General features: G+C 45.3%; 1 protein-coding gene across 1 annotated transcript in view; it reads left to right on the forward strand.

Annotated features, from left to right (window-relative positions):
- ETS1 (ETS proto-oncogene 1, transcription factor) overlaps nucleotides 1-22,895 on the forward strand; it is a 69,803-nt gene extending 46,908 nt beyond the window's left edge. The window contains exons 6-8 of the mRNA XM_075564093.1: nucleotides 3,507-3,767; nucleotides 20,995-21,113; nucleotides 22,150-22,895. Coding sequence (XP_075420208.1) covers nucleotides 3,507-3,767; nucleotides 20,995-21,113; nucleotides 22,150-22,365 — 596 coding nt within the window. The 3' untranslated portion in view covers nucleotides 22,366-22,895. The remainder of the gene's footprint in view (nucleotides 1-3,506; nucleotides 3,768-20,994; nucleotides 21,114-22,149) is intronic.
- Nucleotides 22,896-23,110: the final 215 nt, after the last annotated feature.

Below are 23,110 nucleotides of genomic sequence, written 5' to 3' on the forward strand. Positions count from 1 at the left end.
AGTGACTACAGACAAAGAGTGACCCTTACAAAGGGACATTAAGCTAGTTCTCTCTGGCTCCAGCCTCCCATTTTCCCTGCTACTTTCAGGCCACACAAGCAAAGACCACTTTGTGCCGGGAAACTTTTTGAGTGTTTGGGTGTACTGCAAGCAGAACTTAGTCCGAGTGTTAATTGGATCTGAGATGGTAACTGTCAGCTGGTTATTGCTAATAATAACCTTAGTATTTATACAGTGCATTATAGTACATGACATGCCTCCGTTGAACTGCCACCTATTTGAGCTCTGAGAACTGTCTTTATACCGAGATGCTTAATGATTCCATGTAGGACTACCCCAGCGATTTCTTTTCTGTGCCAGGGGTCTGCTTAGAAGAAACAGATGGCTTTAGAGCTTTCTGAGGTGCTTCGCCGAAAGTTGGCTTTGGATGTCGTAGATGAGACGCGCTACTCTGGATGAATACAGTGGAATAGCCAGACTCCAGTCCAGTTGGATTCAACCCCTTTTCGGAAAAAATGCCTCTAAAGGAGCCTTCCCTGCTCCAGGATTGTGGACTCGAGCTCAAATGAAAGCAGCCTACTGCTCTCAACCAGCAGCTTCCAACAGAGCTGCCTTTGGCTTGTGTTTGAGGTATCGCCAGAGGAGTCACAGCTAGTTCAGTGTCATTGCTGATTGGAACTCTGGAACCCCAGTAGATTTTCCTGTGGGAATTCTGGTTCCTATGCCTCTAAATATAAAAATGACTTACAGAGATAGGCTTTTCCAGAGAAACTCAAGTATTATAACTGCCTAAAGAACAATGACCTGGTGGGGTGTTCTTCATGGAAACATAAATCTCTCTCTTAGACTTCCATAGTGTTTGTTTGCTTGGCAGGAAAAAATGACTGGCCATTAAGATCAACAGCTGGAATGAGCAAACCACCTTATTATGAGATGCCTCAAAATTTCCTGTTGTGTTAAAAAATAGATAAAGACAATCTGATTTGTTGCTTTCCAGAGTCATTGAATTTCTGGAACAGTTGATCCCTTCATTTTTTCATAGCAGAAAGGGGGTTATGCATGTGGCAGTGGACTGGACAGGCAAGACTTATAACTGTGAAGCTCTCTCTAGAGATCGCCTTTCAAAGGATGATTAGTAATGACATGAAACTTCTCAAACAATCAGTTTTCCATTATACCGGCCAACAAACATTTTGGTGTCGCAAATGTTAGACTTATTTTGGGGTTTATTTGACCTGCTGATTCAAAATATGACGCCAGTTTCCCCCTATCAACTCTAGTTTTTTTTTAGCTACAGAATTCATGCCATATAAAACTCTTCACTCTGCCAGCCCATAAAAAATCAGGATAGTGTAATGTAGAGTGTTGCCTAGCCTGAGATAGGGGAAGTACACACTGGCTTTATGTGAAGTAGTTTGTGTTGTACTAAATATCTTAGGCCAAATTTCACATGGTGCCCTTTGATCTAAAGATACTGTCGAGCAGTGCAAATTATATGAACTTGGAATTTTCCCCATGTATCATTTCATCTTTCTTAAGAACTGAATAGCAGGCCGTTCCAATTTGTTATCTTACAAAGGAGCCAGAACTAGGAGTTACTGGGCAGTAAATGAGGAGCCCTGGTAAAATAAGGGGTGGGTGATGTGTTTTAATTGCTAGCCACAAGGTCAGCTATTCGAGCCCATTAGCCGCTCTGACTGGCAGTGAGTTTGGTATATAAAAAAATAGAGGTAAAAGTGTTCTGAATCCTAAAATGGGTCGATCAGGGTTCAGACCCCTTAACTAAAATGTTCCAGTTTTGTTATACGATGGTACAATTTCTTTACCTCTGCACAGAAACTCTTTTTAAAAAGTTAGAATTTTTCTTATCAAGAAGCTTAGATTCAACCCCCACTCTGAAACATATAACATAAAGTACCCATTGACTTCTAGATATTAAAATGTGTTCTGAAATGTCTACTTCACAATTCGAAGAAAACTTTAGATCTTTAAAATGTTTATGCAAATTGCTCTGAAACCATACATTTTTGACACTTTGAGTTGCCCTCACACCTTCCACCTAGGTGTTTTTCAATTTTCAAGCTGCGCTCTGGTGTTTCAACATCCAGTTGTAGTCCTAGTGTGTGTCGCACAGCCTGCCATACCAAAAAGGAAAACCTGCTGCCCATATAAACAATGAAGAGTTGGCTTGCAGGGATTTCTGGAGTCCCCGTTGCCTAGTGGTTACACTCTGGGCTTCTAACTGCAAGGTCAGCAGTGTGAAACCCCCAGCCACTCTTCGGGAGAAAGACTGGCCTTTCTCCTCCTTCAAAGAGTTCACAGTCTTGGAAACGCACGGGGCCCTTCCACCGGGTCTTCTCAGCATTGACCCGATGCTGTGAGTTTGATTTTGGTATCGCTATTACTACCTGAACTTGGTCACTGCATTTGGTCTTTTGATTTGTGATGAATCCAAGTGGCCGTCTAGTTTCCATGATTTCACGAAGGTTGCCCAAGAGATCTCTAAAAGTACACCGTGGAAGCACTCCTGTGAACCCCTCAGCGCTTAGCTGCATTTGTTTTCCTCCGGGATTTTGTATTAGCCTCCTTCTTAATGGATAGTTTTGCCAGTGGAAATTTCTCCAGGAGTTATTGTGCAATCACAGCAGCTGTTTATAACCAGGTTTGGGAAATTAATGAACTTGCGTGATACTGTGGTCAGCTAAGCATGCCTGAAAGCAACTCAGAGTAAAGGGTTTCTGACATTGCTGTGGACATTAATTAACCCTTGAATCAGTTCTTTTGTTTATCATCTAACCTTTTCAAAAGAAATGTCAAGTACATCATTGTACTTGGACAGGATAAAGAATTAGGATTTCTATTTAGATGAGTGGTGGTACTACTTTATCTCCTGGAAAACACATCTCATAACTTCATTCTCTAATTGAGAAGGCTCAGAAGCAGGGTATGTGTCTCATTTTACAACAGTATTTGGGAAAAATGCTAAATAAGATTGCAGTTCCAAGGTCAAGGCAGGTCAATCTGCTCTAGACTAATGGAATTTTTTTCTTATGACTAAAACGTTTTGCCCAATTGGGCCTTTTGTAATCATCTCATTGGCTTGAATTGGAATCGGAAATTCAGCTCGACACGGCTCTGATTTCTACAACTATTCATAAAATACTAGTTAGAAATTTTATGTTAACATACGTGCTTCTCAGCCTTTAAATGTCTGACTTTAGGATTATTGAGGTCCCAAGCATTGTTATCTATCTGTGTCTGACAGATGTAAACAGCATTCAGATCCAAATCTCTGAAGTCAGAGCCTTAAAACTGAGCACCCAGGACCACAAGGCAGCCCTACTCCCCAGAGCAAACCCAAAGCCTTGAAACTGACCTGTTCCCTCCTTTCATCCCTACTGTGGATTTGATTAGCAATCTGTCCTCAGATAAGAGGGTTTTTACAGCTGTTGTTTTTCCCAATCCCTCCTCCCCTGCCCTCTGCCTACCTCCTCCTTTACCTCTAGGTAAACTCGGGGGCCAGGACTCTTTTGAGAGCCTAGAGAGCTACGATAGTTGTGACCACCTCACCCAGTCCTGGAGCAGCCAGTCATCTTTCAACAGCCTGCAGCGTGTCCCCTCCTATGACAGCTTCGACTCAGAGGACTATCCAGCTGCCCTGCCCAACCACAAGCCCAAGGGCACCTTCAAGGACTATGTGCGTGACCGTGCTGACCTCAACAAGGACAAGCCTGTCATTCCTGCTGCTGCTCTGGCTGGCTACACAGGTAGGCACCCTACCGCTACCAAGGCAGCATTGGTGGGTGTGCATGCTTCTGTGGATGGGGCACTGGAGGGCACTTTGTGCATGTACCCAGGGACTGAGCATCATACTCTTTTTTTTTTTAGTGGGGGAAGGCAGGGGAGGAGAGGAGACTCACAGTACTCAGGACAATTTCTTTAGCCATTTTGCTTGTGGATAATCATATTTGGAAGTAGAAGTATTATTCTTCCCCAAGTGGTCATTCCAAGAGTGGTAGGAAAAACTTAAATTTTTTTTCTCCCATGTATGGGGAAGGGCAGCTGTCATGATTTCCCCGTGGGAACTTTGTCCAGTGGTCTTGCATCAAGATAATCTTCACGGCTTGCTCTTGAGTGGTCTTCTAACATACAACAACCTCTCTCAAGCAGAAGAATGTCCTAGACTCTAGGTCCTCCTCTAGTATAGGGCTCATTAACTTAGCTGTTCAGATACCAGAAAAGTGTCCTGAGCTACCGTAGATGCTGCCTCGATTCGCCCTCCCTACTCAGGAAACCATTTTCCCCTATTTCTTTACCTTACTAATCATATTTAGATTAAAAACTTCAAAGGATGAAGAGACCTAAGTTATATTAATGATGCATGAAAAAAGTTCCTAGAGAAAAGAGATATAGGTTAAGAGCTTCAGTTTTGATTCAAAATCTATAAATAGAGCAAATCAGTTCCTTTTCCAAATGAATTTTACATATAAGTGCATAGTTCCAATATTTGGAAGAATTTTAAAAGTGTATCAGAAATATCTACGAAGCATTAATGTGTTGTCAGATTCTTTCTGTAAAGTTATGCTGTCTTCTAAAAAATTAGAAAGTGTGTTGGGTGGAGCTTATTTTGAGCTTTGTTTACTCAAATGTGATGTGGCCTCTCTTCTCTTATATTTCATCCACCTTGGACAGGTTACTATGTGTGGACTCTGGGGATTCAGAACTAACCCGTGCTAGGTCTGTGTTCTGCTGAATTGTGTGATCTTAAGAGCATACTAAATCTTTATTCTTGCATTTAGGGCAGCCACATCTTGCACTTGGAGAACCAGCTGACACTTGTGAATCCAATGCTTAAACATGTTCTCCTTCAGTCAGAGATCAAGGCATGCATCTCTTCTGCTGCATTCCACGTAGCATCTAGTGCTGTTCATTGCATCGGGGACCCAAGAATTACATTTCATATGCTTAGGTAGTTCCAAAGGTCTATATGGAGGCCCTCATTTCATCGAGCGACAGGCTGTAAGGTTGCTGATGCTATTACATTGACCTTTTGCCTACCGTCCTTGGTTGGGTTTCTCTACTAGGTGGCTGTGCACTGCTTTTCGAGGAAGGCCTTTCCTTTAAAGACTCTGCAGACAACAACACTATAAATTTTACCCATGTTCATGAGTGATGTCTGGAATGGGAAAAGCATATTAAGTCTCCCAGACTATTCAGAGTGTTGGCCTTCTGGATACGTGAAGAACTACACTTTACTTGTCTGTATTCAGGAAGGAGGGGAAGGTGCTGCTTTATTAGGAAGAGAAAGGAAAGATGATGGAGCTCTGAAATGACTCTGGATGTGGGTGGCCCTTGGCTGGTTATCTCTGAATGATAACGCTCCTGCTGCTTCTATGGTTTCAGTAAACAACGGCTCTGTCACTTCTAGTCATAAAGCTGCCATTTAATTTCTCTTTGAAAAACCTTCTAATATATTCCATTTTTCATCCCTACCAATTGCCACTACCACCATCCATTGGTATTAACAGCACTCTAATGGCCACGTTTGTGATTTTCTCATACATCCAGGCATGGGACAGTTTAAGATAATTAAGTTAAATGAACTGACTTTAAGTTCTAAAGTATGAGTTTTGTTCAAAGAAGTTTATGAAGTTTTGTCAACTATCATGGGTGAAATTCTGATAAGAATCCGTGGGTACCATAAGAAAAGTCTTTGTAGAAACGTCTAAAGCCTGGTGTGCACCTCAGATGGAAACTTCTTGGTTATCTTAATTGTGTTCTTCATTGCCTTTGCTAAACAGGAGAAGTAATGAATAGCTTGCAGAGCTAATAGTTTGCAAGAGTGACTGAAAGTTTTTGACCAAGGTGATCATAGTTCATGACAGACTATCCAACCCTTAATAGAATGTACCAGTTCTCAGAGCTCTGACTCAGGCAGGTGGAAAGGGATGGGTTGCAAATGCTGAGCACGACCCTGTTTCCCGAAAGTAAGACATCCCCCGAAAATGAGACCCACTCACAGTCTCGCCTCTCACTGAAATATAAGGGACCCCTCCGAAAATAAGACTTCCCTGAAAATAAACCCCCCCCAAAGCTACCGTAACTCTGGACTGTGGACCATGGTGGTGCTGCCGCGCAGCTAGCTCACTGTTGGCCGCAGAGCAGACAGGAAGTGTGAGGTCTCTTTTATTAAACAATAAATGTGTACCAGATTCTTCTTCATGGAAAAATAAGACATCTCCTGAAAATGAGACCTAGCGCATCTTTGGGAGCAAAAATTAATATAAGACACTGTCTTATTTTCGGGGAAACAGGGTGAGAATGAGAGTGTTGTACAGTACAAATTAGGGACATGAGCCGGCATCAAGAGAACCAACACTGAAATGGCTGCTGAAGAAGATTCTTTGCAACCCAAAGGCAGAGCCAAACAAACAGGAACCTCACACATAGCCTTTTAGCACATCCCTAGGATTGGCGAGAGTTGCTGGGAGTCGGCAGCAACTGGATGGCAGTGAGCTTGTTTTCAGTGAGGTTCAGGAATATCGGGTAATGAGTGTACAAAAATCATCCTTTTGGTTGCCGCGCAGTAAATACTCTCTCGTGGCAGCCCTCTGTCTCAGAGCTTTCAGTGACTGCACCCCTGCAGAAGTATATCTCCTGCCTTCTTCCCGGGCATCACTAGGACGTTCCTTTTGCCAGCTCTTGGTTTAGCAGCCTCGTGTAAACTGTGGGGACCATCCAGGAACGTCCTTAGCATGGGAAAAGGGGATCAAACATTCAGAGAGTTAAGGAAAGAGAGGTTCACTATCAAAGAGCTTCATAGTCATTTGAATTAAAGAAACCCATTTAAAAAAAATTACCATGCTGCTGCTTTGTAAGGAAGGATTTTATTTTTCATACGATCTCAAGAGGCAATGAGAACGATAACCAGAAAGCAGAAGTCCTCTGTGCCCCGCCCAGCTCTGTAACAAAACCACTGTTTGGCATTGGGCAAATTTACATGTACGCTCTCTGCTTTTCCTGAAGTAGATGTGCTCATCCTTATCTCAGCGGGAGGAGAGCTGGGAAAACATAAGGGCACCAAATCTGCTAATTAAACAAATGCGTGCCAGACAGTATGGAGACAGAGGCGAAAGACTTCAGTAACGACAAATCATTTAATTTGGCAAAGAGTTCTAAGCACAGAGTGAGTACAGATATGTGCTGGTTGCTGGACGTGCGTGAAGGTTTATTGTCTTGCTGAATTCAGTCTATTGGAACTATCCGTAGGAATAGTTGAAATGTTGGATATTGGAGATATCCTTGAAGTGGATTCCTGGGCCAAATGAAGGTCATTCTTGTTAGGTGTGTGAAGGGCAGCCCAACTGTTGGCTCTAGTGTTCTTCACAATGCTTGGTGGACATGAGCCGCAGCACCAGCTGATCCAGCACATGGGGTCCCTGAATCTTGTACCTCATTGTGGCTCCTTTTCGTATTCAGATGCAGCAGTCCTGGGCCATGGGACCGAGGATGCACCCTAGCGCCTCAGCTCTGTCACTGCCTGAGCAACAGGCTGTGACTGCAGAGCCCAAGGTCGACCTCCGTGTTATGCTGATGTGCTAAGGCGAGTTCAAGTTTCGGAAAAGTTGCTTGGAAAGTAAAAATCCTTGGACATGTGTTAGCGATACTTTTTTTTTCTTGCTCATAGAAGTCACGTCTATATTCTAAGTCAAGTTCTGCCCACCTTTTCAGTGGGTTGTTCCCTTAAAATCAGGTTGCTTTCGGGCATGTGTGGTCACATGGAAGGTGCACTGGTACTTCATACCTTTGCGTCATTGCTACTTGGCATGAAAAAAAGACTGTGCTTGGATTCTGCGAGCGGAACATACGCCATCTTTTTTAGACTTTCCACTAGGAGTTTGTCCTTATTACCTTCCCAGGTTTACTTTTTTATTTCTCCATATGATGTCTGAGTTACTGCACGCTAAGTGTGGAAATCAGTTAGAAACTGAATTTTCACATTCTCTTGCACAGTTGCATTCTTCCTTCATAGATAAGAAAATTGCATCAACCTTCTCTGGGCTCCCATGGCAACTTGTGAAATTGGGTCAAGATGTGGGGGTAGATAACATGGCTTGAAAGCCTGCCTGTGAGCTGAGTTAAGAATACATCAAATGCAACACTAGCTTCCGCCAAAATGTACCTTCTTACCTTGCTGTGAGCTGCTACGGTTATCACACGGCTGCAATCAGAGAGCTCTGTTTTCACCTGTTTGAAGATCCATTATGAAGGCCTCTTGATTACCCAAAAAGTCTGAGAAGAGTGGCTCATTGTTTTCTATATATTTTAGAGGCCTAAGGAGAATATTTTCTAGATAACTTGAGAAATATGACATCCCTGGTTTGTTTTTTTCCAATTTTAGTAGACATTGACTAATATACCAAATCATCAAATTGTATTATTCCTTTTTCTCTTGTTCCCCTAGACCCATTTTATAGATGATAGATTCAAGGCGTGCGTGCGCGCATGCACACACACACACACACACAATTACTCATACAAGGCATACGCAATTGTAGTTGCCAGAGAAGGTAGCCCTTGGATTGAAAGTCCTAAGTGCCAGCTGTCTCACCTGGTCACAAATCCTTCCTCCACATGAAAGAATGAAAATGCTCCTTGGTTATCTCAGTTGCCTCTACTGAATGATAAGGGTCCTTGTCTCCCACTTATCTCTAATTAACACTTTACATGTGTGGGTGAGGGGTCTGGCTTCAGTCCTGAGTTACTGATCTGTAAATTAACTTTACAAGTTCCAGATTGCCAGACAGACCCACAGGTAGAGTCCAAATGCTCTTACTTCTTTCCAGCTCTTCTTACATTGGTCTAGTGGTAAATAATAATTGGTTAGCGTCTCCTTTCTTTCTTTCTTTCTTTCTCTCTCTCTCTTTCTCTTTCTTTTTTAGTGTCTGTTTTCTAAGGGCTCTGAAAAATGGCTACGTCCTAGGCATTCATTAACTTTAACAAAATTATATTTTACCATGTGGTGTACATTTATAAATAGACAGTCCCTCAGTTCACTGAGAGCTAAATTTGGGACTATCTGAAATTCAATTTCCAAAGATTTTTTGTATGAGACATCACACAAAAAGACATGCGTCTGGGAGAAAACCGAATCTGTCCTGTGCACTTCTGACCCATGCTGTCCATTTGTTTCAACCCAATACCCTTCGACAGCCTCTCAAATGGCTTCAAGCCTGGAACAAATCCTGTTCTCACTGTGTCATAGATGGCACTAGCGAGTTCAAATCCTGAAGTAAGGAAGTCCCTGGGCCAAGCAGAGTGGTGCAGTTCTGGCTTCTAGTAGAGTTTTAGGGTTCTGTAACCCAACGCTACTGCTGCGACATGTTCTCTAAATGGAAACTGGATTGCAGCACCCCTGCAGTGTGCGAACCGCTGCTAAACAAACAAGAGGGCTAATCCTAAATTAGTGGTAAAGGAAGCCGTGGCCAAAGCAGGTGAGTAATGCTCTGTCAATTTGTGCATGCGATTTAAAAAATTCTAAATCCAGGCTTGTATGTTATTAAAAAATACTTTTATTGTTTTGACTACCTACTATTGAGTGGGACCCAGACTCATTGGTGACCCATGGATAGCTAAAGGAAATGTTGCCTGGTCCTGCACTGTCCTTATGATTGCTTGCAGATTAGACTGGTGAAATATTTTGAGTTTCATTGGCTGTTAGGGATACCTCAGGGCTTTTAAATTTGGAGAGATTTAGGTTTGGCCAAGTTCCAGAATATGAACTTCCATGACCTCTATGTAAATGCAGTTGATAAGAGTATAAGATGTTAAAAAAAAAAAAAAGAGTATAAGACCGTTTGCATGACTGGATGAAAAAGAATCCCCGTGTTGGCAAGAACATCAGCCTCACGGAAGTCTGGTGCCCGGTCTGCAGAGTTGCCACCTTTCACTGGGAGGCCCAGAGAAGTGACATGCGTAGACTGAGATTTTTGACTGGGCAGAGCCAGGATGGATACCACATATATGGATACCCCATTGTCTCTTCCTGGATGGAGAGGACAGATTTGGGAAGTGAGAAAGGCTCCTGTCCTGGTTACCCAGTGCTGCTAGACCAGAAACACCACAAGTGGGGGCCAGTAACAAATGCGAGGCCAGACTTCTCATTTTCGGAGTGTTAGTTCATTGGAAAGACTTTTTCTCTCCTTGGGGAAAAGCCTTTGTCTTTTCTGAGCTTCTGCCCTCGGGCAGTTGTATCTGTTGGGCTGTCTAAGGAGCCCTGGGGCTATAGGATGTTACTTGTTGGCCTGCTAATCACCAAGTCTGCAGTGGAGCCCTCCACCTGCTTCAAGGCAGAAAGGTGAGCCACCCACACCCCCAGGTGCTGTTCTAAATGGTCCCTGTGAGTCAGAATTGACTTGCAGTGAGTTTGGTTCTTCCATCTCACCCTGTCTGCTTCGCTAGTTTTCGTTTCCTCCCTTTTCTGTCTTAGAAAGATTGACTTAAAACACGTCCCACACCAATCCCATGTCATGAACCTACCAACTACAATCCATTGGATTATAACCACAGATGCGTATGTTAGGGCTTTCAGTGCATATTTTTGAGTGACATAATTCATTCTGTCTCATCAGCCTACCGTCATGTCTCTCTTTCCTGCTCAGAGGCCGTGTGACTCACAGGGCAGGCAGCCAGGCAGATCCCTCAGGCACAATGGAACCTTCCTTCCTCAGGAGCACCTGGGCAGCAGGGAGGGACTGTCTGTCCTGTGTTTGCTAGTCGCAGGCAGGGAGGCACTGGAATAGACTTGGAGTCTCCGTGGAGTGACTGGTTAACATGCTTGTTAGTCACCAGTGGGAAATGCTGCCGAACAATGGTGAGGGGAATTCTCAGAACTGTTTGAAACTGTGCCTGGAAGTAGTTTGGGCTCCCTGCACGTCATTTCCAGTGCCCCTGCCTCCTAATGCATTAGCTTTGGGACAGCTTTTCTTAATCATCTCTCACCCAGAGAAAATGGCTGTCTAGTGGGAAGATTCAACCTCACTGTTAGTTTCCTTTAGAAAGTGTTCTTTAAAAGTGTGTCATGCACGCAGGCCTGTTTCCACCGGTTGCCTTTGAAAGCGGCGGCTGACTGAGCCATCTCAGTGTTTTGACCCAGATATGGTAATAGCCTGCAAGCTGTCTTTGGGGCAGATGGGGCTTATTTATACTCTAAATATATCTCTACCGCTGGTTCTGTTGACTGATATGTGAGGCCTGGTTGGTGCCTGGATTTTGGAGAACAAGGGGGGGTGGGTCACAGGTTGACCCCTCCTTTCCAAGCACAGTCCCCATTCCTGTGTTAGAAGAATTTTTTGGTCACTGTTTCTTTAACTAAATCTCATGGGGACGGATGGTATTGGGTGGTGACTCTTTTGGAATTCCACTTGGTCTCCAGTTCAGAACTCCACCTTTTTGGCCTTTGAAGTAAAATGTTTCCACTGAACAGAATTCAGCAGGGGTGTCACTGAGGCATTGGTACAAATCCTCTTTCCATTTAAACAATGGCCTTGGAAAGCCCCGCCGCCGCTTGTGGTGGGTAGGGCCAGCATGTCCCAGCTCTTCCTGCTGTGGCCATTAGCATCACCGTTCTCTGGATGGCATTCCCAGCCTGTGGAGAATGCAAGTGGCCTTTCCAGAGAAGCCACACTTGTCCTTGTCCTCCCATGTGACTTTATAGACTGGCACTTTTACCAGCCCCTGACCTGCCACTTGTTGTGACCTTCACCTTTTAAATCCAGGTTAAAACACATAAAGGGGATGGTCGCAGTGCCGGGCACCCTCAGTTTTGTTTCATGTTGAGGTTAAAAGCGCAAACTAGGGACCTCGCCAGCCCAAGTGTGCTCTGGTTCGTCACTTTACCAGCGGTGTGACCTTAGGCAATCGATGTAGCATCTCTCTTCTTCAGTTTTCTCGTCTGAAAAATGGAAATTCGTAGGGGTCAGTTAGCTACACTCCTAGCAGCAGGGCATGCATCATTACATTTCCTGGCTGCCACACATAGTTTGGCGGCCACATTAGATTCGAATGAAAATCTGGCTGCTCTATTGGCCAACCCAGCTTTTCCACCTGACACTTGTACTGTAGGTAGGACTCAAGACGACACATCTCTATGATCTTTGGGCTCCTTGTCATGACCCTAATTGTTGACCCGAATGAACCCAATTACTCTTTCTATGTCTGATTCACTTCTCCCTGAGAGAGGTGGAGAGTGAAAGCTCTCCGGAGGTGATTGAATGTGAAAGTTTCAACCCCCGAAACTAGGATGGAACTTGGTCTACTAGACATGCTCATAGGTCACAATTTTGACTGTTTGACATTCAAAGCCAAGGTTGGGATGGTTTCTCAGGGAAGCCTCTCAAGGCTGGATGTCCTGTGACTGCCCATGCTGTTAATATTGTATTTTTAATATTCTACTCAATCTGGATATAGTGCCTTAAATTGTTGTATTCAGAAATGGTTGCTGGATAAAGGCTTGAGAAATTTAATGTTCAAATGATTGCCTAGTATCTAGTTCCCTTCTCTAAGAATAGTAATTTATTTCACCCTTGATAGGCTGGGGGAAACTTTACATTGAATAAGAAACAGAAATTGCATTGAGAATCCTACTGAGGGAAGGCGCAAGTTTCAGACTTCAAAAGTAGCATTCCCAGTCCCTACTCAGGGAACACCTCTTCTTGTTACTTGTGGACCTAAGAACACACTTTTTTTTTAGCCATTTCATGAGTTGGAAAAAGCATTGCTTTGCTTTATAACGCAGTTCTTACTCTACTGCCAAATCCAAATCTCACCCATCTTTGGTGACTTCTTATAAGAATCAGTTACCTCGAAAACATCAGGAGGAAAAGCTATAAAGAAAACCCACTTCCTGATTCTAGCTAGCTCTCTCGCTGTCCAAGTTTACATCTTGAGTGTTAAGTTCAACGAGGTTAAGAAAAGTTATTTGAGGGGTTAGAGGGAAGAGTTGGTGACATTGGAATATGTGCTGCCTCTTTAAGAGAGGAACCGGCTCCTTTCTCTTGCAGCCACCCCCACACGTGTGTACTTGAACGGACGCCTGCAGGTGTGAGGTGCTGGAGCAGAAACGAGTGTTTTTCTTCCATACATTGACCTTGTTTAACTGTCTTGTTCTAGACCTAAGACAAACTTGCCCAGTGAGTCTCACTTGGCACCTGCCCCACATGGGGCAGCTTAGCTGGTCATGAGCCAGAGAAGCAAGCTTGCTGTCGGCCTGTCAAGCACTGATGGTTGAGCAAGGCTATCTCTTCTGCCTTTAGTTGAAGGTGATAAGTAGGATCCGGGTCTTGAAGCCTGGCCGTTTGTGAGGCACACCGCCGAACTGGCTAGGTCAGTCCATGGTGAACAGATGGGTGGAAGTTTCATGAGGAGCATGAATGAGTCACTCATGAATGGGAGGGGAGGGGAGGGACCGACGTTGGGCTGGGATCAAGATCTCCGCAGACCATCGTGTCTGCACTATGTTCTCTCACTTGCAGAGCCATTGCACCTGTCGTTACACTGCTTTCAGAGCACAGATCTCACCGTGAGCCGACCTAGACAAAATCTTGACTGTTTTTTTCATTTGTTAGTTTCTAAAATTTACATGGATATATTTGAACATTTTTGTTTTAATACCCAATATTCCTGCTTTTCAAAATCACAATAGATAAGACCAAGTAACCTCTGGAAAAATAATTTCATCTATACCTTTACTATCTTTTTCCCCCCTTTGTCGTTATCCTTTGCGAATCCTATTTCTAAAATATATAGCTCCTATTATATTTCATCCCACTGTTCTGCTCTGTGGTTTCTTTTTAAGTCCGCATTTTCGTCCCAGTATAGGAACTGAATTCCCATCGCCCTCAAGTACGGGGGGCGTGTGTTGATTACCTCGTGCTGCTATCACAGAAGTCCCACAGGTGGGGCCTTTCACAAGCAGAAACTTGGTTCCTCACCATGTAGATGGCTTGAAGTCTAAATTCAGGCTCCGTGGGAAGGCTTTCTTGCTCTGTTGGTTCTGGGGGAAGGTTCTTGTTTCTTCTGAGCTTCTGCTCCTGGGCGATCTTCATGTGGCTTCACATCAGTCTACCCCCATTTCTTCTTCCTGACTTGTTTTTATCTCTCAGAAGAGATGGGCTTCGGTCATACCTTACAGGTTCCTGCCTTGTTATCTTAACAAAGACAGCCCTTTCCTAAATATGATTGGAACTCTGTTGGACAAGGGGCACAATGCCGTCCATCTCAAGCCGTGAATAGTCCTTCCACGAAGAATAGGAAAACCAAAGGCCCAGGTGGTGACAGGAGGTCCAGGCGCTTGTCACCGAGGCAGGGACGAGTGCCCATCAAAGTCCGGGATTCGGAAGTCTCCAGCGTGGGCTTTCCCCATGAGGACGGATTTCGGTTTTCTAGAATCGTATCATCTCATCCTTTACTTTGTGACATGTTGTCCTCCTCCTCCTCCTCATTCGTCATTCAGCTGCTGCCTGCTTTTTCTGTTGGAGACATTCACTTGTTAGTCAAAAGATGGTTGTAATCGACTTGAGATTTGATTTTGAGCTGCTTGTCCTTAGATACTGTCTATCAGCATTTTTAAAAAAAATGCAGGTTCATGAAGTTAATGCCCATCATGATTTTCATCAAAGGTACATTAAGCAACTCTTAGAATATTCTTCGTTTTTATGAGTTGAATTATTATATCTTCCTAATCGCAGCCACTTCCCTTGAGTTACTGGCCATTGCTAAAGGAGCACGCTTATCGAACGTACCAGCTGTGCACAAATTCACAAACCAAGGCATTGGTATAGATTGCACCATGTATGACACATGTTAGAGATGAGTTGGGACAGGGACAAGGGAAAATAAAGGAGACAAGTACAGAAGATAGGACCTACAGTGTACAAAGCCAAGCCCAAAAGGAAGCAGTCACTACCCTACCTTTTCTTTTTTAAAATCTTCCCAGTTTTTTGGTTGTCAAATATGCTGAGCAATGTCATCTCTTGAATTATTCATCCTCCAAGCAGAAAACTTGATGTAACTGCCAATTCAGTGTGGTCCATAGGACCAGACAAGTCAGGATGTTTTCTGCTTGCTTTGTCATTAGATTTCATAAGGGCTTTGTAGAGCTAGAGTGCTGTTAGAATCCTTGGTGGATGATAGGTTAGAAGGTGGATAGAAAGGAGATGATGCTTAGACCCAGTGGTCTCATGCCCCATCCTCAGAGGTGGGTGCAGCTCTAGTATATGAGATGAAGACACACTTGTGAACAGATGGGTTCTTTCTGGATTTGAATGTTCTGTTTTTGTCATTATCGTTTGGCTGTGGGTAGAGACACCTGGCTGGAAGGGAGGGGCTGGCCAGGCCCATTCCTGCCCTTTAGGGCCACCTGCCACATGTGTACTATCAGAGCAGAGTTGGCCCTGCTGCAAGGGTGACCAACCATGAGAGTTTCATAGGTTAAAATAAAACCTGGTGCCCTGCCCACACAGAGTATTTGATTTTTGTTTTACAGCACAGCTCTAGAGGTTAGCTTCTCAAAGTAGCAAACTAACCCACAAAGGACAGCAAGGTGTGGTCACTTTTATTTGGGGAAACATGTTGCTGACACGTAGCTTCAGAGTCACCCAGGTTGTTTGGCTCCGAGTGTAATGGAATGGAGAGAAGCGGTTTGGGAAGCTTTTCAAATCCTCCTATGGTTCTTCACGGAGGATTGTTTCAGCAATGCAATTCAGTACACTTTTCCTGAGCACCTGCCAAAGGCCTGGCAAGCGTCATACCCGGTCCTGAGACGATAAGGATCAATAAGACACAATCATAGCTCTTTAAGAACTGGTCCCCCGTCAGAGTCACCACATATTAAAGAGTTGGTGTGAGGCCCTGTGGTCGGCTTTGGGATAACATGCAGGCACGTATTCTAGAGATGAGGTCGGCATATCCGTTTGAGAGCCAACCACCACTGAGGCAGAGTAGGGATTGCCTAGAAAAGCCGTACCCTGGGATGACCGCCACATGACATGGAAGCTTGCTCGTAGTGTTAGCCTCTTGCTCGGGCACAGGTGACGGAGTGAGAACTTGCGGTTGAAATGGAAATGAGGAAGAAACCGGAGGAAAAGCTGAAGCCCAACCCCAAACGAACCCCGCTCCCTAACAGCGAGGAGGCCATTGCTGGTGGCCTGCACGGTGCACACCTAGAAAAGCAGAACTATGAGACAGCTAGGCACTCTTACTGAAACTAGGCCATCTCGCAGTGCTGTGGATGCATTTCAGTCCCTCACGGAGCCTCGGCGAAAACCAGTTGCTCGGTTTACTTGGATTGGTGGCAACCCCGTGCGTGTCCGAGTAGGAAGGCGCTTCATGAGGTCTTCAGTGGTTGGATTCTTAAAAGCAGATCGCTCGGCCTTTCTTCCAAGGTGCACCCTCTAACCTCCGACTCTGCTTAGCGACTGAGCTCCCTTGTCATTTGCACTGCACAAGGAGAGAGGGTCAAGGAAGCGGGGACTTTTCATCACTCCCCCTCGCCAAGAGACAGATGGGACTTAACACGTGCCCAGAATGAGTAGCTGCTTTGCCATTGATTTTAAAAATGAGATTTCAGTATTAGATTTGAAGGTACCCCGAGGGCCCCTCGTCCTCGGCACGATTGCCTCTGCCAACTTCGCAGCCTTCCAGGAACGCACGTGATAGTGCTTTCGAAGCTGTGCCGTATTCCTCAGGCAGGACCCTCAGTTTTGTACGCTTTCTGCACAAAAGGAGTAAAATCTCCTCGATCCTGGGGGGCGGGGGGACCTGGAGGAAGCAGTCTGCTGGGGGTGGGAAGCACTCGGAGGGAGGGCCCGGGCGGGAGTGTGTGGTGCCTTCGCTCCTGCCCTTGGTTGAAGAGAGCCGCCCGCTAACAGGGACGCCTCTGTTGCTGTGGCTGACCTCCTGGACAAGCATAGTTGCTCAGTGATGCCATGGGATTCCTGGCGCATGACACTCTGGGCGGCGTGGGCAAGGACACTGAGTGTCCGGGGGTCCCAGACAGGGACACCATTGTGAGGCACATTTAGCATTGAGCGCGTCTTGCCATGACAGGCACTATTCTTAGTACCCTTCCCTGCACCCTCGGACAAAGGTCACGGAGACCGCAGTCTAGAGAGAGAGAGTGGGTCTGTGAGGCTGGGCCGGTGTTGGGGAGGGCGGGAGACCGGAGGCAGAGTCTTTACCGGTTTAGGGTAGTCTGGAGCGAGGCCAGGGATGCGACCCTGGGGCTTTGGGCAGGCCTGCCCGGAACAGGGACTGCATGACCGTCTCTGGGAGCATCTGTAACGGGCCGCTGGCCTCGCTCTTCATCTGCTCTGGGCCGTCAGAACTTCTGATGGCCTATGTTTCCATGCATACGGGTCTCCAAGTGCTCCCAGTTCTCCTTCCCAGGCCTGAAGTAAGGACAACATCCCTATAGAAACAGGCGCCCAAGTTTGACCTACCCATTAGCGCATCAGAGAAGAGCCCAGCCGGAGCCAGCATTCCTGCCCTGGCCCAGCCTGGTGGGCTGGTAGAGGAACCCTGTGTCCTTCCTCTTTGTGTAGCAAGAGCCGTTTCGGAGTCCGTGACCGCATGGTAGAGGGGACCCTCTGGTAGCAGTCATGGACTTCCCTGCTTTGATGGAACAATGAGGGCTTTCTGCCTAATGAGCCAGGCCGCCAGCACACCCAGGGCAGATACTGAGCAGCCAGCTGCGCTGGGTGGGCTGAGGGGATTCCTTCTGTGTGGGAACTGGGGGAGGGAGGCTTACACTGACAGTCCCACATTTTTTGCCTCCTTTGGTGAAGTTATCCAGAGATGCCTCACCCCTGTTCAAGTTTACATGCTTTCTTTAAGCATCTGATTGCCCCGGTTTCTCCCCCCTCTTCCCTTGGTACATGCACAAAAAGAGTAGGGAGCACAGCACCTTGGGCCCGAGCATCAGGTTCCTGTAGTAAATATTTTTTATGACCTTAAACAAAGGGAAACTTACAGTGAAAAAATAAAAGGCCATACACAAGCCCATCGACCCCAGTCTATGTCCGTCGCCCAACCGAATACAAACACATACATAGAAAGGGCCGGCGCAGACGCAGGAAGCCCTCAACCCTGGCATTTTAACTTAGGACGGGTATGGGCAGGAAAAACACCGGGAATCATTCTGCACTTTCTTCTTCTCTAAGCTGGTGCCAGTGACAGGCATTCAGATTTCTCCACTTATGACTGCCGAGTCTGGACGGCAGGACACGGGGGTACAGCCTTTTGAGCCTTCCTCGCCAGGAAATGGGAGCCCTAAGGTGGCAGCACATAGAGTTAACTGTGAAAGGCTGGCAGTTCAAATCTTGGAAGAGAGACCTAGAAATATGCCCCTCAGAGGTCACAGATGTGGAAGTCCTCTGGAATACATGCATGCTTGCTGACACACATGGGGCTGCCATGCTTCCCAGTGGACTTGACAGCAACTGGTTTGGTTTGATTTGATTTGGGGGCGGGGGGGGGGGTTCTCCAGGAATGGGAGATGGAAATGACATCCCTCCTTCCACTCCTTTCCTCAGTTAGTATAATTGGGCCCTCTGAGCCAAAGGGATTTTAAGAAGGTAAATAATGTGAGAGAAGTCCAAAGTTAAATTGCTTGAAAGAAAACTAGTGAGGTAGCATAATCTAATGACAGCCACAAGGGGACATGCTTAAATGACCTGGAAGACCACCATGGAAGTGGGTCTGAGATGAGGGGACAACACAGTCAACAGCAGAGGCGAAGCATTTGACAGTCCAGCAAAAAATGGGGGACACACGTTTGTTTGTTTTGTTGCAAGTTAGGAAACCAGATGACGTTGTCTGCTGTTTCCACAGCAGAAAAAACACCATGCAGTTTTGTTTCTAAATAACCTTCTCCAAAGCACTCACAAGTAGGATGTTATGACGTGGGCTGCTGAGGGCTCTGCTAGGTGTTGTCAAGTCCGACTTTCAGGCGCAGGTATTCAGGTCCACAAGATGGATGCAGGGCGCCCAAAGTGGCACCGAGCAAGCCTGGGTCAGGAGGAGCACCGCGGAGACTGTTCCTAACCCTGAGCATCCCCGCAGGAAGATGCTCAGCAATAGCAGCTGCCCTGTGTAGGGAACAGACGGGCTGGCGTCATCTGTGTCTGGTGTGTAGTAGATGCACAGTAAGGCATAATGCTAGTTGGTATTTTCTCTGCCAAGGCTCTTGAAGGAAGCTCTCTTTGTTTTCCCTTCAACTGTTTCCTCCTATGGCATTCCTAGAGCTGAAGGCCTACACTAGACACAACACTGCCATTTGCCAACTGTGATTTGGAACCAAGTCACATAATTTTCCTGAGGATGTTCTTCTGCGCTGGTTTGATAGACATAGTGAGACCACTGGGCCTTCCCTACAGTGGAGGGATTGGGCAGTGGATTTTAGAAATAAGTAAAGTGGCATTTATCAATATTCCTTACTAGACATACAAACTATAACTAGAGGATGCTCTTAATAGCCTGTAAAAGGCATTTCTTTTCTTGATGGAGAATAAACCTAGAACTGTTTGTTTTCCACTTAAATCTCAGTTTTTCTTTGGATAGGACAGATTGGAAGCTCAGTCTCGGGTGGAGCATGAACTGTCCCCAGAGGAGCAGAGCATCCTGGACTTTGTTTAAACTCACTCCCAGGACCATCCCACTTTGCTCAGATTATGTTTCAGATGGTGCCACCTGGCACAGTGTGAACGTGTAATGAGAAGCAAGCTATATTGGACCACTCTTTTTCTCTTTATCACCACATAAAAATTGGTAGACCCCACTGGAAGTGATGTAATTTCCAAGTAGAAAGTTATCCTAAAAGAAAACCTGTGGGGCACAAGGCCTTGAGCCTGGATACATTGGCTGCTGCCGTGTACCAGGCTTCTAGGACCGAGCGGTTGGTGGTATTGACGGCTCATGAAAGAGAAGTATGTCTGCATGTGTTCACTCATGTGCGTGCGCAGGCACATGTGTATTTACATCAGAACATACTTCATCCAGGAAGAATCTCCAAGACAGTCCTCGTCTAGCCTCTGACCATTTCCTGGGTGACAAATTAATTCCTCAAATAGCAATGATATTTTCCTTCCTTAGTTTGAGTGTTTGCCTGCAAGTGGCCTGGGAAGGGTAGGGGGAGGACTGTCCAGCTTCTAATTTCTTGTGCGGAGATTTGAAGAGAGACTGATGATCCTCCTTCCCTTGCAAATCCAGGGCAAGACTCCCTACTATAGAGAAGTGCTTATCAGCTTTGACTTCTGCTGGGGACTTGTAAAGACATCCCTTCTTACTTCCTTAAAAAATTTTTGTTACTTATTTATTTTGATTATTATACTGCATTTATTAGATTGTCACTGAGTACCCTGTACTCCAAGAGAAAATCTGGAAGATAGTGAGTGCGAAGTTTGGGTTGCAAAATGATTTCTTTGGGTATTTACAAATCTACAAATGGGGTTCAGTGTAACCCATCTTGCTTTGCTCCACACACATTTCACCTTCAAAATCACTATTCCTGGTTTCAACTTTTTTTGGTAACCCAGCACTTCTGTAAACTTAAGCCCACATGTCTTGGCCCCTTCTTACTTCTTAAGACAAAAATAATGACGTGGTTTTTGAAAGCAAAAGAAGATGGCATTGCCTTTGGATTAGAATGGCGCAAGCTCAGGGAACAGGCCCAATAGTTCTTTCGTCTCCAAGAGTTTGCTTAGCAATAGCAATTGGTCCATGGTGCACCTAAAGAAGGCAATTTGTGGATTGTCTTAAGCTTTTCTTTGGTTCTTTACCTTTTTGAGCCCATAGCATCTCCTACAACAGTTATATTATTTGTCCCTGTCAGTTCCTTGGGCTAGAACTGGACAAGAAAGGGAGAGAATGTGCCACACAATTAGATTAGTTGCTCAGAGTTCATCTGGTATAATGATTCACACTTGCTTGTGTTTCCAGGCAGTGGACCAATCCAGCTGTGGCAGTTTCTTCTGGAATTACTCACTGATAAATCCTGTCAATCTTTTATCAGCTGGACAGGAGACGGCTGGGAATTCAAGCTCTCTGACCCAGATGAGGTAAGGGGAGTGGCTGATGGTGCCTGAGTTGAAGAAGGATGAATGAGAACTTTGGGAAGGGCTTGTGTAGGCCTGGATGATAGTGTCTAGGATTTGAGCCCCAGTTTGGCCTCTTGATGCTTGTGTGATCTCACTCAAGGTACATATCTTGTGTAAGCCCCAGTGACTCACTAGGAAAACAGACAGTAGTAGCTACGTTAGCCATTTGCTTTTCAAGATAGAAAGTGTCTGGCATGTAGTAGGCTTTTCCTAATTAGGAATGGCCACCTCTTCTCAATCCTGTGGCTCTGAATGCAGACAGTTCAAGAAGCATGGAGAGATTGGTGTCATGTGTTCACAGATTCCTTTCTTCTTCCCACAAATGCTTACTGAGTGGTTGCTCTGTGACATGCCCAATATTGAGGATCAAAAACTATGAGTGAGAGACAGTATCTATGATCTGACAGACGTGAGCAATTATTTGGCTTCAAATTTCCCCACACTCACTGCGTCCAGGCAGTTCTGACGCATGGTGACCCCATAGGCCGGAGTAGCAGTGCCTCTGCAGGCTGCTGAGACTGTAACTCTTTGTGGGCTAGTAAGCCTCATCTTTTCCCTGCGGCCTGGTTGGTGGTTTCAAGCTGCAAAGCTCGTGATTAGCAGCCCAGTGCCTGACGCAGTGTGCCACCGGGCCTTCTGTCTCACCTCGGTACAGACACGTTGCTTCCTTTTGACGAAAGGCAGGTGTGGCCGGAGCTCTGACTCAGCTCCCTCACAGTAGAGCTCTAGACATTTGATGGATAGTCTATCGGGGAAAGGGCTCAATTTCCATCAGCTTTCCACAATCAGCTTGATCATCACCCCTGCGTGTCCCTTGAAAAACAGAATTCATATAAGACAAGTAAGAGAAACGTGAATCTAACAATTCAACCTCATGAGTCATAATGAATGGGTATATGCAGGTAAATACAGATCATCCTATTTGAGTTTTGCTCTATATTTTTTTCTCTCCCTCCTTTTTAATTGGACTTACTTCATTCCCTTATTTTTATTTCAGGTGGCCAGGAGATGGGGAAAGAGGAAAAACAAGCCTAAGATGAATTATGAGAAACTGAGCCGTGGCCTGCGTTACTATTATGACAAGAACATCATCCACAAGACAGCAGGGAAGCGCTACGTGTACCGCTTTGTGTGCGACCTGCAGAGCCTGCTGGGATACACGCCTGAGGAGCTCCACGCCATGCTGGACGTCAAACCGGATGCCGATGAGTGATGGGCGCAGAAGCTAACAGGGACACTTTGCTGAGACATTTCAATACAGAACAGCCGCCTCTGTTGGACTCTTGGTTTTTAATTGTTAGCCTATTTTTAATTTCCCAGAACTCAGTTTTACATTCAGGGTGGGAGCTAAGTGAGCTTTAGCTTTAATCAATGTGCATGGTTGGAAAAGAAAAGAACTAGGACTGTTGGGGTGGGTGGGACAAGCAATCCTGGAGCAAATGTTCAGGAGAGAAAGGGGGTATTAGAAGCCTAAAGAATCTGGCTTAAGGGATGACAAGATTAACGTGTCCAATCATTTAAAAAAATCATCCATGGGGAAAAATGTGTCTTGAGTTATTATAGACTCATTAGCAAAAGAAATTGACCCTCCAGGAGTCACGAGAATATTGAAAGGCAGTTCATTGGCTTACAGTTTAGGTCCGGGAGGGCAGACAAAGGAGGTAGAATACAACGTTTTGGTTCAGGAGGATACGCCAAAAAAGCCCAAAAAGCAAACAAGGACTATTTTACCTTTCACTCTACTTTTGAAACAGATGGACTTCCATGGGGGAGGGGCCAAAACAGATTTTTGTGTTTCAAATTTATTTTATTCAACTTTGTGCCAGTATTTTTTTCTTAACAATTGTCTTAAGCTCTAAGGTGGTCTCAGTATTGCAGTATCATGCAAGTTTTGTTTATTTGCCAGCGAGGATTCTGTCACCGTGAAAGACAAACAGACTGTTTATATAGACCCCACT

The sequence above is a fragment of the Tenrec ecaudatus genome, chromosome 12 (genome assembly GCF_050624435.1).
Source record: "Tenrec ecaudatus isolate mTenEca1 chromosome 12, mTenEca1.hap1, whole genome shotgun sequence".
NCBI lineage: Eukaryota > Metazoa > Chordata > Mammalia > Afrosoricida > Tenrecidae > Tenrec > Tenrec ecaudatus.